Source organism: Ictalurus furcatus, chromosome 17 (assembly GCF_023375685.1).
Source record: "Ictalurus furcatus strain D&B chromosome 17, Billie_1.0, whole genome shotgun sequence".
In the NCBI taxonomy this organism is placed as follows: domain Eukaryota; kingdom Metazoa; phylum Chordata; class Actinopteri; order Siluriformes; family Ictaluridae; genus Ictalurus; species Ictalurus furcatus.
The window spans coordinates 8,049,069-8,068,544 of record NC_071271.1 but is presented as its reverse complement, the minus strand read 5'-3'; the positions used below and the strand labels follow the sequence as shown (position 1 = coordinate 8,068,544).

Below are 19,476 nucleotides of genomic sequence, written 5' to 3'. Positions count from 1 at the left end.
AATCCGAGTTACAAGCTGTATTTCAATCTGAGTTACGAGCTTTAGTCAAATCCGAGTTAAAAGCTTTAATCAAATCCAAGTTATGAGTTTTATTTAAATCTGAGTTACCAGCTTTAGTCAAATTTGATTTATACACTTCAATTCAAATCCAAGTTATAAGTTTTTTTCTGGATCTGAGCTTTAGTCAAATCCAAGTTACAGGCTTTATTTGAATCTGAGTCACAAGCTTTATTTGAATCTGAGTTACGAGTTTGGTCAAGTCCACGTTAAAAGCTTTAGTCAAATCTAAGTTATGAGTTTTATTTGAATCTGAGTAACAAGCTTTGACCCTGAATTTATTGTATGGTGTCATATCAACACAGCTGTTCACTGTCAACAGTAAATAAAGTACCACTACTCTACTTTTATATAAGATGATAGTAGTATTTTCTTTAGATCAGTCAAATACAGATAGATTATTTGGTTAAATCTATAGCACTGGTCATATAGTTGCTGTTTTGAGAAGGTAACACTAGCACTCATTTCACTAATGCTAGCTGGTTAGCTTGCTTCTAACAAAACACGCTTTCATAGAGGCATTCATCTTTAATTTCACTTTGTAGCTGAAACACATCAAGGTCAAAAATGACATTATACTGAGTTGTGATTTCCAGCTTTCAGTAGTAGTTCTCATAAGCCCACCCTGGGTGCCGCCCATGGTGTTTAGAGAGTGCAGCTTCAATGTTAAAATAGCCTAGAAAGAAAAGACCAGATGTTTGTATTTATATATATATTAATTATTTTTGATGTCAGTACAAATGGATAAAAATATCCCTGTCAGATATCAACTATGCCCAAGAGCAAAATATTGAAACACGTCATCAGGCAGCATGCTAGGACAGAGCTGGTGGCTAAAACCCACTAAAAAGTCTAGCTCCAAATAAAATTCCACACCACTGATTGTTGTTAAGGCAATTAAAGGTTGTCGTTAAGGCAATTAAAGAAATACATGTGAATTGGGGTGAGCCAGAGTCAGGAGTGTAAGCCATGAGGAAGACAATGCAGTCTTTCATAATGAGCTGCAGTCTGACTGTAGTAACCACACTAAAGATGCCGCTGTGCTGCATTGGCTCATTTCAAGAGAATTGAAATTGAACATGAGACCTCATTTCTAATTTAAAATGTGATGGAGAAGCAGCCAAATAGTGAGACGATCACTACTTTCACTACTCTCTGCGTTCACACCAAAAATCTATTTATGTTTATGTGAGCTGGAGATTTGCTATTGAGCTTTCATTTTCAATCAGGTTAAGATTAAAAATCGCTTCTGAGTGCTGCAGCAGAAAAGCGCTTGGTTTCTAATCTGGAGATCGCAAATTCAAATCCCTACAATGCCACAGCCATCCGTGGCCAGGAAACCAAGACTTGGAGGGATGGCATATTCTTTCACCCCTGTCAATCACAACGACAGTAACCAATCTGTAGCATCTGTGAGCTTGTAGCATGTATGAGGAAAAAGGCAGTTTCGTATGAGGGTTCAGGTGCTCTGTAAAGCAGCATGAACTTAGGATAGAAAAGACAGTGTTTGGCTTTACGTATCTTGGAGAAAGTCCTAGAATTCATCCTCCCTGGTTGCTAGCTGTTGTGTGTGTGTGATAAGGGAGCGATAGCTAGTGGGTGGGAATTGGCAAATGACCAAATTGGGAGAAAATCAGAGTGCCAATGGGTGTGGGTGTGTCTAATCACTTTTCATAGTGTCTTTGATTTGTGAGTTAAACTCACACAATCTCACACAAATCTTATTCTCATCCTTATAAATAATGATGTTGCCTCCTCTTTCTAGTGCTCCACAGTCTTCAAGTCTGAGATAAATTACGCACTACTTGCTCACATGTCCTAGTTTAGAGAATCACGCTGCTCATGGGACACTTTCTTCATGTCTGCCACTAGGTTTGGCATATCCACATTGCTGATGTCACTGATCTAAGTGTGTCTTTCACAGCTTTGTGTGTGTGTGTGTGTGTGTGTGTCATCTACTAGCTCCAACAGCAGACGTACGATAATTGATGTGTTATGCACTTTTTAACAGGAACAAGTGGCAGGTTGGTATAGAGCATCTCACATGCTTAGTAGGAAAAATCAACCTGAAGCTTTAAAAGCCTAATGATTAGAAAAGACATTAGATTGGATATCAAATCTTATTAGCAAGCTCAGGCCAAATGGGACCGCTTAATGTATATATGTCACATAATTAGCATTGCAATGCATCTAAATGTTCAACTGAAACAAAATGCATGCATATTCAGGTTTTTTAAATAATGCATGAACTTGAGCCAAATGGACATACAGTCCAATCCCACTCATAGACTGTACACAAAGACTTCTGGACTCACCAGCATACTCCGGATCCACATGAGGAGGATAGAAGCGGAAGTTGATGAAAAAAGGGATAGGCACACCGAACTTGAACCACTCCACCACATAGGGAGTCTGCTGGCCGTTGAGGGGGTGGCTCACATCACATCCCAGAACTACGCTCTCTCCTGCACGGGCCGTCACAAACTGGGGCTCCTCTCTCACGCCGTGGACACCTGGACACAGACAAGAAGGGTGTTGAATAAAACATACATCATTTTACAGGAGGCTCATATCAAAATAATTCATGAATTTAACATACCGTCCGCTTAAATAGGAACACCTGCACATTTATGCAGTTCTCCAATCATTCAATGACGTGGCAGCAGCACAATACATAAAATCATGCACGGTTCTGTGTAAACTCTAGAGACTGTTGTGAGTGGAAATTCTGGGGAGCTCAGCAGTTTCTGAAACAGTCAAACCAGCCCATCTGGTACCAACAACCATTTAATGGTTAAAGTCACAGAGATCACATTTTTTCCCATTCTGATGTGAACATTAACTGATGCTCTGGACCTGTATCTGCATGATTGTATGCAGTGGATAACTGCATACATGTGCAGGTGTACAAGTGTTCCTATTTATTTTTGGCAAAATATTTAGACAACCTTTAACCAACAAGTCTAAAAAATTTGACTTAGCTAGCAGTATTGCTGCAATTTCTAACATACTAAAGTCCCCGTGAAGTGCCTTGAAACAGCAGCGTTATTCGATGTGTTGATGTAATTTCCACTGAAACAGGAAGTCTGGGTGGGACATATGAAGTGGCCCCTCCCCTTTTTTAAATAGCCAGTAGCATTTAGCTTACCTCACAGCCCGAGCTTGACAGTTAGTACCATGGAAAAATGTCTGCCACAGAGTCATGAGCAGGCACAAATCCCTCCTTCAAAGTGAATGAATTCAAGCCATTTCTTAACCAGTTTACATTTTACTGAATACAACCTGTGTGTTCGACCAGCCAAAAATGCAAAAACCCATGCTCGCTGATATGATTCTCTCGCTCAACAATGGCAACTTCGGCAAGGTGATTTTTGTAAGGTTGGGGGCGGGACACATCAAATTCTAGAGAGCATTCGATTGGACAGAAAATCTGATGAGAAGCTGAAGTGCAGAGTGATGTCAACAAAATTGTTGATCCGTATTGTTGGTAGAGAGAGAGAGACAGTAAATTTAAAATGCATATATTTTATAATGTGAATTTTGTCTTTGTTTTGGAGCGCACTAGTGTATAGATAACCTTAAGGCGAACATATTCATACTAAATTTGTTATCTTATGAAAGTTTTAAAAAAAAAACAACTACTAAAACACTGTAAGAGGTGGGCAGTAACGCACTACATTTACTTTGTTACATTTACTTGAATGTAATTTTCCCTTCATTTTAATCGAATTCGAAGTAACTAGTAACTTGCTACTTGAGTAGTCTTCTCATTGGATACTTTATTATTCTTACTCAAGTAATTATTAACATTATTACTTTTACTTGTACTTGAGTACTAGAGTAGTCTAGAGTAGCTACTCTATCCACCTCTGAACACTGCCATATTTTGTCATGTACTGAACTGTATTAATTTGCACAGGCCATGAAAAAGATTATTTTTTTAAATGATTTTTTTTAACATTACTGAGAAAAATAATTTAACCTAATGTACAAAGTAACAGAATCAAATCCTTACCTAACTAACCAAACCTGACATAAATGTAACAGTGACTTATTAAAGTTGGACCAGTATAAAATAATTTGTAAGTTTAATGGTTAACTAGACTGGTATACCTAATCTACTGTCAACTCAGTGAATATAGTGTTTATGATGTGTACACGTAAAGTAGATGCTTGTTTGCTTGATTGGTATACCAATCAAGTAACTAATACACTGTCAACATATGAAGTAGCAATAGCAGTAATATTAGCTAAATAAAATAAGTCATTAGCCTACACTCAAGTAATTGTTTTTTTAATGAAATATTGTTTTATATATATATATATATATATATATATATATATATATATATATATATATATACACATATATATATATATATATATATATATATATGTTAACGAATCGGGCTAATAGACATTCCGATCTGAAGAATACTTTAAATGCACTTATACTGCATGGTGTAAATTAAATGCTTAAGTAAACTGTAGATTTTAATAAAGTACTATCACTGATGGGTAATCATGTTATTGTTAGTGATAGGATTGGGCTTCGACGATCTCTTCTCCATTAATCTGTGCCATGCTGGTGACTGTGACTCGTTCACTGTCTGCTGTGTAATAGTGACGAATGCTATTAAACCCTTTTAATACCTTTTAGACTGCAGTTATATTTTTGCTGCTTCCTTAACAAATTGTATCATGTTAAAATTACTTGGTCTATATGCACTGGAAAAAAAAGCCTATGAATCACAATCGAGCATGTTGACTCTTTAAAAACATCTCGACCTAATCATGGGTTCACCAAATCTAAATAGACTATATCTTTGACTTCTCTCTGAAATAACCTCTTAACTGAAGGGTTTTCAATATATCATTCTAGCTGTATGTTCCATTTCTCCCTTCCCTGAGACAAATGACTTGTTCTCTGCTCTGAAAACTTCCCTAGACACATCATCCGCTGTAAACCATACAAGCAGTTATAAAGACCCTCATTGTGACAAGCAGTCTGCCTCGCTGCCTCCTGGACTGAAAAGAGCATGAAAGGCTTGAAAAGATCCCCTGAACATGTCCACCAAGACTGTTTTCTGTTTGTGGAAAGCTTAAAACCTGCTATCACCAAAGATCTCCATCATTACTGAGCAGATCATGCACACTGCCTCCTACTCTACATCAGAGACATACTCACTGTCTAGCTGTGAAAAGGTCACTTTCTCTCTCTCTGAACCCACTAAAAGTGCCCTGGACTTCAACATTGATGGTAGTTATCATCATGAATTCAAGCATCATTATACTGATAGAGCGTCTGTAGCAGCGGAGACTGGAGAAGTCTTTTAAAATGACTTGAGTGAAAGGAGTTTTTTAAAATCTGTTTTTCAACCTTTATTTTAGTTGTCTACTGATTAGAGGTGTTGAGTACAACCTATTAGGGAACGGTTGCTTAGTGGTTAGCACGTTTGCCTCGCACCACCAGGGTTGGGGGTTCGATTCCCACCTCAGCCCTGCATGCACAGAGTTTGCATGTTCTCTACATGCTTTGGGGGTTTCCTCCAGGTGCTCAGCTTTCCTCCAGTCCAAAGACAAGCATTTAAAGCTGATTGCCATTTCCAATTTGTCCATAGTGTGTGAATGAATGTGTGTGCGATTGTGCCCTGCGATGGGTTGGCACCCCGTCCAGGGTGTCCCCTGCCTCGTGCCCCAAATCCCCTGGGAAAGGCTCCAGGTTCACCGTGACCCTGTGTAGGATAAGTGGTACAGAAAATGGATGGATGGACTCCCCTTATACACCGGATGTGGTGTTGACAATTTTTACCTCCTAGCTAATTCTCACATATCACATGATAGCTACAGACCTGAAAGGGCAAAGGCTAATGTGCTTCCTCAGAGACATGTAAAGCCTCACAATTCAGAATTATTTCAGAGAACTCAAATAATCAACCTGTCAATTGAAATTTCAAATGTTTTTTGTAAATTAACTTCAATAGCCAATAGTATGATTCCCACGAATGGTTACTGTGAGGGTTGTTTAGTCAGTTTACATGTAATTAAGGTAAAAAAATAAATAAAAACAAGCCAATTTCAGGAGCAACAGGATCAGAATACTTTTCTATAAACTGACAGCTTTCTAACTGTTCAACTACCAAATATTTGCCTTTAATAGAAAGGCAGCAGATGAAATTCCCACTGCATTAATGAGAGGACATGCAGCGCCTCTGGCCAGCTAATTGATTGCTTCAAAATTGCAGTTGGTCAGATCTGATAATAAGGGAGATGGATTAGTCAATCGACATACAGGCCCCTCCCAGCCCTGTGAGTAATGGCTAAAGGTCATTGTACCTGTCTCAGCAAAAAAATATTCTCAGGAATGGGTTTTCCCCATTGGTTCCACTTTGTAGCTTGAGAATGTTCACTTCAATAGAACGTACATTACGTTCAGCACTTCAGTGAAGAGGAAAGTCACTGCTGGAACAAAAACAAAAACAAAAACTGCTGATGGTGCACTCTCCAATTCTGAGACACTGCGTGGAAAACCGAGCAGCTCACTCGGTAACTTCTCCAAAGAAGCTAAAAACTAAAACTGCAATGGACTATTTAGATACAAAAGGGAAAAAAAATTACCATTAAAAGTACTGCAGAAAAGTTCAGAAGGCCACCAAGTCTAGGAACACAGCTGAGAACAAAAACATTAAGAATCCTTATATTTGTGTTGCACTGACAGATAGGGCTTTTTCTGCAGCAGAAATTATTTCCACATCTTCTTGCGTAAGTGCTGCTATACAGCAATTAATGGTAGTATTTACCAGTTTCATCTTCTTGTTCTAGGGAAATAGGTCACTTTATTAGATTTTGCCTGCACAGCTTTTAGACAGAAACAGAACAGATTTCATCAAATTATGTGTGTGGTCCTGAGCTTATCATGACAGCACAAGTGTGCAAATATAAGCCACACAAAAGGCAGTTTAGCCATAATGAATGGCCAAGGGGATGTGTGCACAACTCTCTTACACTCTCTAAATCCTGCACACAACAGAAACCTCGCAATAAAAACCCCTCAGTCCTACACGTAGGGTACATGCAGGTTTAGGCTTGTTAATGTGGACATCTTACAACGTAATTGGAGACTCATTGGATAAAATGTTAGCAGAACCATGTATTGCACGCACATTATTTTAATAATAAATATTGTGCGTCTGGGATAACAACAAATGCAATTACACATGAAAAACAGCACAGACACAAATAAGCTATAATTTATTGTGGGCGCAACAGAGGGTTTAAACAGAAATAGGCCCTGCAGGCCGAGTTCATCACATTGTGAGCTGTGGCTGCACTGGTGAGGCGATCACCTTTTAGTCCACTTCAGTATGCTTCGGCTCTGACAGGTACAACAAAGTCAAATGAACCCTTTAGCGCACATCCAAAGTCCCTTCAGTCATTCTGTACATTAGCACTGCAAAAACGTGTCCGTTGTGAGCTGTGCCGAAAGGCATGTTTACCTCCTTCACCAAAGCTGAAATTATTTTATTCTTTTTGTGGAAGACCTATGTTTTATCATCCTTACTGTGAGGTTTAAGTACATGACTGAGTCAATTTTCTGGGTGCACCATTCAGATTACACAAGTCACCTGTGTGGACGTCATGCCTTCAAGGTTGCCAGATTCTTCCGGGGTAAAACCAGCAGAGGGGATTTTTCAATAGCATCTTGACCAGTGTTTCTCAAAGTAGGGTCCAGGGACCCCTCAGGGGTCTGACCCCTTTTTTGATTTTGTTACAGTGGCAGAAATCACAACCAACAATATCACAGTTATTATATTTTGGGGTCCAAGCACCAAAGTCAATTCAGGCCTAATATGTTCTATTGGTGAAAATGTCAGGAAAAGAAAATATATATATATTAAAATAATATTAAAAATCCATACAGAGGGGGTCAGTGGAAATATTTTTTTAAGGGATTCCTTAGCTACAAAACATTTGCAAACCACTGAACTAGACCATCACATTTAAACACACTTGTCTTTAAACCAAAAAACAGCATAGAAAATGCGGACTAAAGAAGCAAATTGATTTTTTTTCTTTGCTGTCAAATGTGAAACAAATACAACCTAAAAGCAAAATTTAAATTAAACATTAAAAAAGGTGAATACAGTAATAAGAAGAATGAGAAGATTGCAACAATATGGCTTCCACGTTCCGTTTATAAAATAGCACTTGATCCAACACATCCTACAATATCTTGTGCTGACACATAATTGTGTGCACAACTGTATAAATGTAGCACCAAGATACTAAATCAAGGTCATGAATGTGTGTGCGGTTATTGCAACTGAATAACTGTACTGTTAATTAAATAAATTTCCACAATAAACATACTTTTTACTCCTTATATTTTTAGGCCTTTAAAGTACTCATTACAAACTGTATTCTCTCATCCATCCAATCATTTTTATGCTTTTAATCAATTGAATGGACTTCTGTGCGTTTTATTACATTTCAGTTTAAAATCGTCCAATCAAATTCATCAATTCATCAATATAGATTTAAACTATGAAGAATCGTGCCAATTCGTTATCTGCTGTTACCGACTTAATTTCATATGTTAAAAACATAAACTACTTTTAATACTTGAGTACATTTAAAACTAGCAACAATTTGGCATTTACTTGAGTAGATTTTTGTCAGAATACTTCCACTTTTAACTAAGTAAGATTTTGACACAACATCAACAATTAATTATAATTTCTCAGTAATTCCCCACCACTACCTGTGACAGGACATGATCACACACGGCAGTGCTCAACTGTTTTACGCCAAACAAGAGAGCACGGTTGCGTCCAAAACCGCGTGCTTACCTATTATAGGCCTATAGTAGGCCAAATACATGCATCTCGGCTACTATATAGTAGGTAAGTACACGGTTTGGGACACAGCCCATGGCTTCAAGCTGTCGTCTATTTGCAAGTGTAGCATGACAAATAATTAACCGCACTTGAAGCTTTCGTAAAAATTTAAAATAAAAACACCCAAAACTGTATACGGTACCACAACAAAGAAGAACTGTATGTCGATACGTGAAATTCTAGCGGGAACGTCGGACGGCGTGGCGCAGTGACGTAATGACATGTACCGTTAATCGACTCATGTAAACACCTTAATCACAATATTGTCTTATTCAGAATAAAGTCAATAATTAGATTACTGCTGTCCATGTAAATGTAGTCTGTGTTACCCAACCAAATCCTCTTGACAGTCCACATGTTCGCTCTTTCCCAGCTTCCAGCACACCTAGATCAGGTATTCACATTTATGTGCTTCTTGACTCTGGATGGTTGTAATTGAAAGACAGCAAATAAGTGGACCTTAAGAGTGGCTCTAAGGACTGGGATGGGAAACACTGGGAGAGATGCATAGTATCATCTCAGAAATACTATTGATGGAATTTTTAATGAAGGAGCCCAGAGTGCAAAAGCTTGCTTACACACATAATTGTTAGTCCATAGTAGGGCATGACCAACAACCAGTAGCAATATAAATTTTAAGGAGTGATAATTTAACCATTGTCGAAAATTCGCAATTCTCAAACAAGTAAAATGAAAAAACATTGTGGGCTCCCAAATGGTACAATTGCCTTAAATTGACAGGGAGGCCAGGAGAGAGTATACTACAAGTATTACTAATTAGTATTAGTATCTAGCACCTATTGATGTCTGTAGACCATTTTATGAGTCATTATGAGTGCTTTAACAAAAGTTTAATTGATAACAGTAAGTCAGTAAAACATCAGTCTTATCAGTCATTTGTATTGGCCAACCAGTATATCTTTCAGGTCTTAGTACATAGTGAGTTAAGAATTCTGAATAATTTTGTTATAATATACACTATATTCAGTTTCTATATATTGAATATAGTAAATGAGCAACCAAATCTTTTTTCTAAAACATACTAATTTGTGACCCTGGTATACTATTGAAGTTCTATCTCCAGTTCAGTATTAACCCATATAAAAGCTTATAATATAGGGTGTACCAAACCTCTCCATACATAGGGGATATAAGTCTATATACATATGTTTGTCAGCACGTTGTGCCTTCGTCAGTGGAGGCTAACTTTATATAATACGAATAGCTATTTTCTATCACTCGATGAGTAATTTTCAGGATGTTCACCTACATTAATTACTTGTCAAGTATAAGATCTCAGCATAAGGCAAGGAAGGAGGAGGGTGTGAAAGCGTCTATCAACTGCGATCCTCAGACATCAAGACAGCATTAGACTTGTAACACTGAGACACATCGGGAATGTGCAATCATGCAGCAAGGTAAGCAGACATGTACAGAGAACCGCTCGGCTGCCTGGGCCACTGATAGATCTGTATTTAAACACCAGCATGCCTTTGGTAAAGGTCATTTAACACAAAAAAACTGGCCAGAGTCGGGCCAATGCTGGTAACACATACTGTTGAGAGGCAAGAGAAGGAGGGAGAGATCAAAGCAAATTTGTACCACAAACTCAACACAGGGAGTTTTAGACACTGATTAACAGGAACATGTTCAGAGGCAGGAGTTCTGTCCTGGAATCTCTACCCTCACCCTCGACCCTCCCTCACTCTCTACCCTCCCTTCACCCTGGAGTCTCACAGTCACTGGAATAATGTCTGTGTCGTGATATTGCAGCAGAATACATGCTAGACACAACCAAGTTAAAGTCAGCTACTATTATGGCTGGGCAGTATGACAACATGATACCGATATCATCAATATCATGATATAATAGCACCATGACACACTTTTTCTTATTGTCATTGCTTTTAAAACATTTTTAAGTAACTAATTTTGCTCAACATTTTTTTTTTCTAAACGCTGGAATAAATGTCTGAATCTATAATGGCCTATGATATTTTTGCCTCATACCAAAGGTACTGAAGGTGCTGATTAATGTTCTAAAACAGCAGCTTGTTTCTATAGCAACACCTAATTCACAATGACTTGTAATATATGTGATTGTTCATCTGATGAGGTTTTCATTAATCAAGAGGAGACATTTATTGAGCATTTTGGAACGAGTCTCCTGTATCAGTGCTTTCTGTAACATGTAACAAGCTGTTTAAGTTGTCCGACATGACAAAGTCTTTAGGATGGAGAACTTTTCTGCCTTCTCAACATGACACGCTGTATTTTTTTTTTTTTGTATAAAGAGAGAGGGAGAAAAAAGACTGGTGAGAGAATAACTGTTTATACCTGTTAAAATGTAAGTGATAAAGCAGGAAACTAAGTTGTTTTGTGAATGTGTTGTTTTTTTAATACATAAAAAAAATTGGTCATGTTTTATTTCTTATATATCACCCACCCCGTTTACTGTCTTAATCCCATGAAATTTTTAAGCACACACATCTCATACCTGAACAGGTGGACTCAGCTCATTTTCTTTGCTTATACTGGCAAGAATCATTACAATACAGTAGCTGATTTTTTTCGCAATATTTTTACACCAAGGAGGCAAGGCGCAAAAATTCTATTATCTTTATCTAATAGCTTATATTATTTACATATATCACAAAATCTTTTTCCTTCTCTTTTGTACTGATAAATATTTTAAGGATACAGCCTCCCCGGCTGCCTCCTGTTCATTTTTGCTTTCAGTTTCTTTGTTATTTTGTTTTTTAGCATATCTCGTTGACATTCTTTGTGTAAAATAAAAGTTAGGAATGTTAGCAATGTGAGAACATCTAGTTGCTGACAAGAGCTGGATCAAAGCTTATGTCTGTAGGTCTCTTTTCCCAACAGACATGGTTCATTGTAGCTGAATCAACTAAACTACAGAAACTTTAGTTAGCCCCAAAGTAAAACCCATGCAACAATAATTCATTTCTGGGAGATCAATTTGAATATCATTCTGCGAAATAGTATTGACTGTATATACAGTCCCCTCCAAAAGTATTGGAACAGCAAGGCCAATTCTTTTGTTTTTGCTACATATTGAAGACATTTGGGCTGCTTATCAAAACATATATGAGTTCTATGAGAATATGAGACAATAAATCAGAATTCCAGCTTCTAATTCCTGGCACCTGTGGCAGCAGACCACATGGTAACATCTTTCAGTTGTTGTTTTTTTTGTTTGTTTGTTTGTTTTGTTTTTTTGTTGTTGTTTTTTTTTTGGGGGGGGGGGTTCCCCCTTCAGGAGGTTAAATACTGCTAAACTGGGTTAAGGACTGGGGATTGACTTGGGCAGTCTAAAACCTTCCACGTATTTCAACCTCATGAAGTCCTTTGTTGAGTTGGCAGTGTGTTTTGGGTCGTTGTTTTGCTGCATGATGAAGTTCCTCCCAATTAATTTGGATGCATTTCTCTGTAAATTGGCAGACAAGATGTTCCCTTAAACTTCTGAATTCATTCTGCTGATCCCATCATGAGTTACATCATCAAAATAAAGATTAGTGAGCCTGTTCCAGAAACAGCCCAAGCCCCGACACTACCACCGACATGCTTGTCCATTGAGCTCATATGTTTTGGATCATGAGCTGATCCTTTCTGTCCATCACTTTGGTAGGAGGTTAATCTTGGTTCCTGAACTTTTGTGGCTCATCTCTTTATTTCTTTGTGAATTCCAATCTGGCTTCCTGATTCCTGCTGATGATGAATGGCTTGCATCTTGTGGTATGGCCTCTTTATTTCTGCTCTCAAAGTCATCTTCAAAAGATACATTGTGATACCTTCACCCCTGCCTGTGGAGGTATCTGGTGATGTCAATGACTGTTGTTTTGGGGGTTTTCTTCACAGCTCTCGCAATGTTTCCTTCATCAACTGCTGTTGTATTCTTTGGCTGACTTGTTCCATGTCTGGTTGTTATTACACTAGTGGTTTCTTTCTTTTCAAGGATATTCCAAACTGTTGTATTGGCTATCCCCAATGTATGTGCAATGACTCCGGCTCCAATAGACAGCTCTCTGGCCTTCATGTTGCTTTATCCTTTTTTAACAACAAATGCAGATTTCACAGGTGAAATCCAGGGCTCAAACCAAGAATAGACATTCAGAGCTATTAATTGTTTAAACAATCAATCTAACAGGGCACACCTGGGTAACAAGAAACACTTCTCAGTGACATTTTCCAATATTTTTGATCACTTGAAAAATTGGTGGGCTCAAATGAAAAGTACCATGTTTAACGCATCAAGATGTAAATATCAGGAAATGAAAGCTGAAATTCTGATCTATAATTTTTTTTGCTTGTTTGTTTATCTCACAGCCATATGTCTTCACTGTATAGCAAAAGTAAAACAACTGGCTTTGCTGTTCCAATACTTTCAGAGGGGACTGTATTTGGAAAACTGACTGATAAATACAGACACACTTCTTCCTGTGATACAGTGTGTGCATTATTGCCCCACAGCTCAAGGGTCCCTGGTTCAATCCTGAGCTTGAGTTACTGTCTGTGTGGAGTTTCACATGTTCTCTCCATGTCTGCATGGGTTTCCTCCAGGTTGCCTGGTTTCCTCCCACCTCCCTGAAACATGCCACTATGTGGAATAGCTATTCCAAAATGTGTGTGTGCATGCTGCCCTGTAATGGACTGGTTTCCCCTGGATGCCCAATGTTTATATTAATGTATGCACCTTAAAGCATATTATTCTGTAAGTATTATGAATTTTCTGTTACTACACTGTAACTAATAGAAAAGGTATGTAGTTATAAAAAGTCTGGGTCTGCCATCGAGGCCAGGCATTTTAATGGTTTAACTACCGGGGCAACAAACATAATTTTTGTCCAATTAACTGAAACAAATCCAAATATCTATATTAAATTCTGTTGGCATCAAAATGTATCTCCAGAATACTTGTTTTCAGTAAATGGAAGTATTTACGTCTTGCTTCTTTTGGTATGATGATGTAAGTCTGAACCTGATGACAAGTTGTAGGAGTTTATGGGGTTAAGTGATTGGAGCTAGAGCATCCTATGATATATCCCTCAGCATTTGTATGATTTACCTAAAACTGAGACAGAGAGACAAAAGAGGTGAGAGAGAAAAGCGGAGAGGTTGAATTTGTCTTGCATTACTTATCACCCATATTTTCATTCAAATTTATACCTACCTAAACCATCAGTAATGTATATTGAAAGGGGCACTTGTGACTACAGCATAAGGCCAAATACCAAAGCAGCCAGAGCCCACATGCTGGCTTACTAACTTTCATATTCAGAAATGAGAGCCTACGCTCCTCAAGAATTCTATTAGTATGCTCACTTTAGAGGTCACGTTTTATTAAACTTGAGCTGAATTGTGTCAAGATTGCATCATAGACATTACAATATCTTCTTCAGCACAGTAACTTCAGTACAGCATGAAAAAAAAAGTTAGTAGAGTAGTACAGACACCTCAGGGACACCAGATGGTCACTAAGTCCTTTGAAAACGCAAGACATGGTCATTTTAGCAGGGTCACTGATGTCCATCTGATAGAGTGTACACCCTGCTCTCGTCCCATGAACTCACCCCACCTGGAGCCTGGTGTCCCTGAACTTCCCAATCTGTTTCCAGCCTCAACATGCAGTGTACAGCACAATGCATTTACTAGTCTGTTCCAGGCACTGGTTTGGAAAGAATTTGTCCCGTTTCTAAATTATTGTTATTTGTGTGCTTACCATTGCCACCTCACAGCTCCAGGCTCACTGGTTCAATCCTGCTCTGAGTTCTGGTTATGGTCTATTAGTTCCTCATGTTCTTCCTCTGTCTGCATGGGATTCCTCCAGGTTCTCCGGATTCCACCCACCTCCCAAAAACATGCTACGCTAAAATGCTCATGGGTATGAATGAGTGTTAGAATATGTGTGTACATGGTGCTCTGTGATGAAGGAAGGAAGGAAGGAAGGAAGGAAGGACGGAATACATTAATGAATTGATGAATTAATTAATTAATGATTTATTGTTATAGCATGATGGTGAAAACTGAATTCTATATATACACTCTCGCTGCCTACTTTAGGAACTCCTGCTTATTCATTCAGTTATGCAAATAGCCAATCATGTGCGAGTAGTGAATGCATAAAATCATGCAGATACAGGTCAAGAGATGTTCACATCAAACATCAGAATGAGGAAAAATCATCACCTGGTCTTTTTCTTTAACTTTCCAGTTTCAGTGAGCCTGCACCCACTGTAGCCTGAGATTCCTGTTCTTGGCTGACAGGAGTGGAACCTAACGTGGACATCTGCCGTTGTATCCCAACCACCAAGGTTCGACATGTGCATTCTGAGATGCTTTTCTGCTCAGCACGGTTGTAAAAAGTAGTTATTTGAGTTTCTGTAGACTTCCTGTCAGCTTGAACCAGTCTAGCCACTGTCCTCTGACCTTATCGACAAGACATTTCCACCCTCACTCGCTGGATGTTTTTTGGGTTTTGCACCATTCTGTGTAAACGCTACAAACTGTTGTGTGTGAAAATCCCACGAGATCAGCAATTTCTAAAATACTCAAACCAGGCACCATCAAAGGTCATCAAAGCATCACATTTTCCCACATTTTGATGTTTAATGTGAACATTAACTAAAGCTCTTGACCTGTATCTGCATGATTTTAGGCATTGCTCATCAGCCAGTGAGTGTATATAGACTATACATAAAAAGCGTCCAGGCAAGATGTGCAGTTTCCTCTCCATAATGCATGTAAAGGCATTTGATTACATTTATACCTAAACCTGAGGACAGCAGAACAAATCCTTCGCAGGAAATGCGGTCTTATGCAAAACGCAGCAGGGCCTCAACCACTTTCTCTACATTAGATTAATCTATGATAAGTTCTGCACCCAGGACAGCAGATTCCCAAAGCAGCTCACTGAGAGCGTTACCTTTATAACATTACAAGTGCAATGTGGTAAATTATACAACAAGCACAATAGAGCATGGAAATGTAGGATCCCTACCCCGGTAATACAGTTGTTTCCCTTTATAATGTGTGAAAATGAATATCACACAGTAGGGTTAAACTGATAACACATTCAGATGTGGAGGAGTTTCTACAGAGGTGTGCAGGTCTAGGCTTAGCACACAGACACCGAGTGCAGTTCAGTATCTGTAAGCAGATTGCTGAATATTTAATAAATCTGAAGGAGACAGCACGGGCCACATGGTGACAACTCCAGCTGACGGAGGGCTAAGAGAGACGGAAAGTAAGGTGAGAAAGCAAGAGGATGCAGCGAGAGAGAGAGAGAGAGCACAGTGGCAGTGTGCCCAAGTCTGTGAAGAGCTAGTGTCTCAGCTCAAGCTTGCGTGCATAGCTATAACTCAAACTCAGTCTGTACTGAGAGCTGCAATAAGCCAAACTGAGTGACATATTTGCAAGTGACCAAATAGGCAGACCAGGAGCACCTAAAAATATTGAACAAACACATTTAACCCTTGTGTTCTGTTCACTAATTCGCTACGGTAGATTAATTTTCGGCAGTTGAGAGAAATGATAATATTGAAATAACCAACTGTGAATACATCAAATTTTGGGGGGAAATTAAAAAAAAAGCACGGGGGAAGGGTTATATAATAATATAATAGAGATAGTGTAATAAATTATGTCACAATACGCTTTTCTAACATATCATGATATCCATCCATCTATCCATTTTCTGTACCGCTTATCCGACACAGGGTCGTTGGGAGCCTGGAGCCTATCCCAGGGGACTCGGGGCATGAGGCGGGGGACAATCCATGGCGGTGCACAATCGCACACACATTCATACACTACAGAAAGTTTAGAGATGCCTACAACGCATGTCTTTGGACTGGAGGAGGAAACCGGAGTACCTGGAGGAAACCCCTGAAGCACAGGGAGAACATGCAAATTCCGCAGACACAGGGCAGAGGCAGGAATCGAGCCCCCAAACTCAGAGGTGTGAGCCAAACGAGCTAACCACTCTTTATATATATATAATATCTTAATATATTTTTATGAATACATTTCATTCCACATACTGACTGGACACAGCTGATTTGATGTTAAATTTTAGTGCTTAAGCTTCAGAATTGTGGATGATGATGATACAATGATAGTAAAAGGATTGCAAAATCTTTTTTTTAGACATTCTCCAACAGCAGATGGGTTAAAACTACTAGAAGGGATATCATCCAGATAGATTACAGTTTATCAGCCAGGAAGTACTTGATCCAGATTTATTGGTTTACTGTGCTTGATAATAGGAAATAAAATCTATCCTGAAGGGAAAAAAGAACTTCAGGAAATGCTGTGTGTGTTACAGTATTACAGTCTTTACAGTTCTCTGTTCCATACCTGTTTTCATAAGTGGAATGTCTTTATAGGATACAGAAACAAATCCGCTGCATTTGTGCTTGATTTACAATCTGATCAATTCTTGGGGAAAAAAATGTTACTGAGAGTTACTGCAGAAAATGAAAAGTCGGCTGCTCTTGTTCTAACAGACCCGATACCTCAGAAGGCTGAAGGTCAAACATACACTGCATGGCAAACTGGTGGCAAGGAAGTCGCTTTGCCAAGGGTGTGGCATTATCAGCAATCAGATGGCTGTGTGAATACCTCTGCCCTTAGCTATCCATGAGCCATGTCTCTCCTCATCTTGGTTCATTTATATGTGTTCAGCAAGTCATCTGAATTTAACTACCAGGGGCACAAAGAAAATCAATGAACTGAGAAACCTATTAGCATTAGACTTGAAGACAGCTTTATCCTAGTCAGGGTTGTGGTGGATCCGGAGTCTATCCCAGAAACACTGGGTGTGAGGCAGGAATACAGTCTGGAAGTGATGCCAGTCCATCACAGGGTGCGATAAACACATATTCACACATTGGGGAAGTTGAGCATAGCCAATCCACCTACTAGCATGGTTTGGGAGAGGAAAACCTATGAAGCCCATGTAAACACAGGGAGAACATGCGAAACACAGCACAGACAGTCAACCCGAGCTCAAGACTGAAGACCATGCCACCATGCTAATTTTTTTTTACCTTTATGTGCAAACACAGGCTTCGACAGGTATGACGTGACATGTGACTCATTGTAACAAGTATCTGACTGAACTTTTCTGCGATTCAAATGACTGAACTCTTTTACTGAGTATAAAATGACTAAACCCCTTGCTTTTGAAGAGCTTTTTTAAACGCTGTAGCAGTGTTTTGTTTGCAAACATATATGGCATGACACACATTGTGAAAATGTCTTATTAACTGTGAAAAAGTCTTCAAATATTATTCCATCATATAGACCATTCCTAGGTCCTAGGTTTAGCTTTTCATTGAGGTTCAATTCAATAATATCTCAGGAACATTTTGGAATTATGGTGCTATTTTAGACCCAGGTTTTGGTGGGCAATCTGTTATGGAAACCAGCATATGATATTCATTTTCAGGTTTAATGTCATGCCCTATTTTCATATAATATCCTCCTTAAAGATGGTGCTTAGAGACCAACTTGAACACAAATCCTCAATGTATCAATGCAAAGAATAAACCTTTCTGAGAAGTGAGGCATTACAGTACTAGTGATCAGTTGCTGGGAATGTATTTTTAAAACTCATGCGTGTATGATTTTACATCTCTAGAGTACATTACCTCCTTAGGTAGTAGGAAATGCAGTTCATTTAAGCAGTTCATTTAAGCATTTATGTTTTTTTCTGGAATGTAACGGTACCTTCTCTTTCAATATGCATGGTTAGATAATGCCTACATACATTATTCATATTATCATTTGTTTATTCATTCATTCATTCATCTTCAGTAATTTCATTATCCTGGTTCGGGTTGCAGTGGAACACTGGATGCAAGACAGGATTACACCCCGGATGGGACACCAGTCCATCACAGGTCACCAAAACACATTACCACCTCATTCACACCTAGGGGCAATTTTGTGCAGCCATGTTTTTGGGAGGTGGGAGGAAACCGGAGAACCCAGAGGAAGCCCATACAGACACAGGAAGAACATTTGAAACTCAGCACAGAGACTAACATAAGCTCAGGATCGAACCATGGACCCTGGAGCTTTGCGGTGGCAACGCTTTCTCTTATTTTCACATCTTTAAAATGTTATGGTTTATGATTAGATGAACGTCCTCCTTCCATTCTTCAGACAATTTGATATCATTAAAATTCATAGATATTTTAACAAAAAAGCCATTATACATTCACAGTAGAAACTATAAAGATTTTACCATAACCATTCAAAGAACAAAACTCTAATTACAAATTACTGAATGTATTAATGAATGTTTTTTAACCATTTATAGGTATGTTTAATGTTATTGGATTATCCACAAGACTAGTTCCTGTTCTCACTCATGTTACAGCAGCTATAAACAGTCATTCTCTCACCAGCCGCTCTTCTTTTCTCTCTTTTGAAATTAACAATATGAAAAACAGAGCATGTCATTTTACTGAGAAGCCAAAATCGTGAAAACCCTTTC

The 19,476-nt window shown here is 38.6% G+C and overlaps 1 protein-coding gene across 1 annotated transcript in view; it reads right to left on the bottom strand.

Moving 5' to 3' along the window:
• igsf9ba (immunoglobulin superfamily, member 9Ba) overlaps positions 1 to 19,476 on the bottom strand; it is an 80,290-nt gene that overhangs the window by 57,607 nt on the left and 3,207 nt on the right. Inside the window, exon 2 of the mRNA XM_053647050.1 lies at positions 2,373 to 2,570. Within this exon, the coding sequence (XP_053503025.1) occupies positions 2,373 to 2,570 (198 nt within the window). The remainder of the gene's footprint in view (positions 1 to 2,372; positions 2,571 to 19,476) is intronic.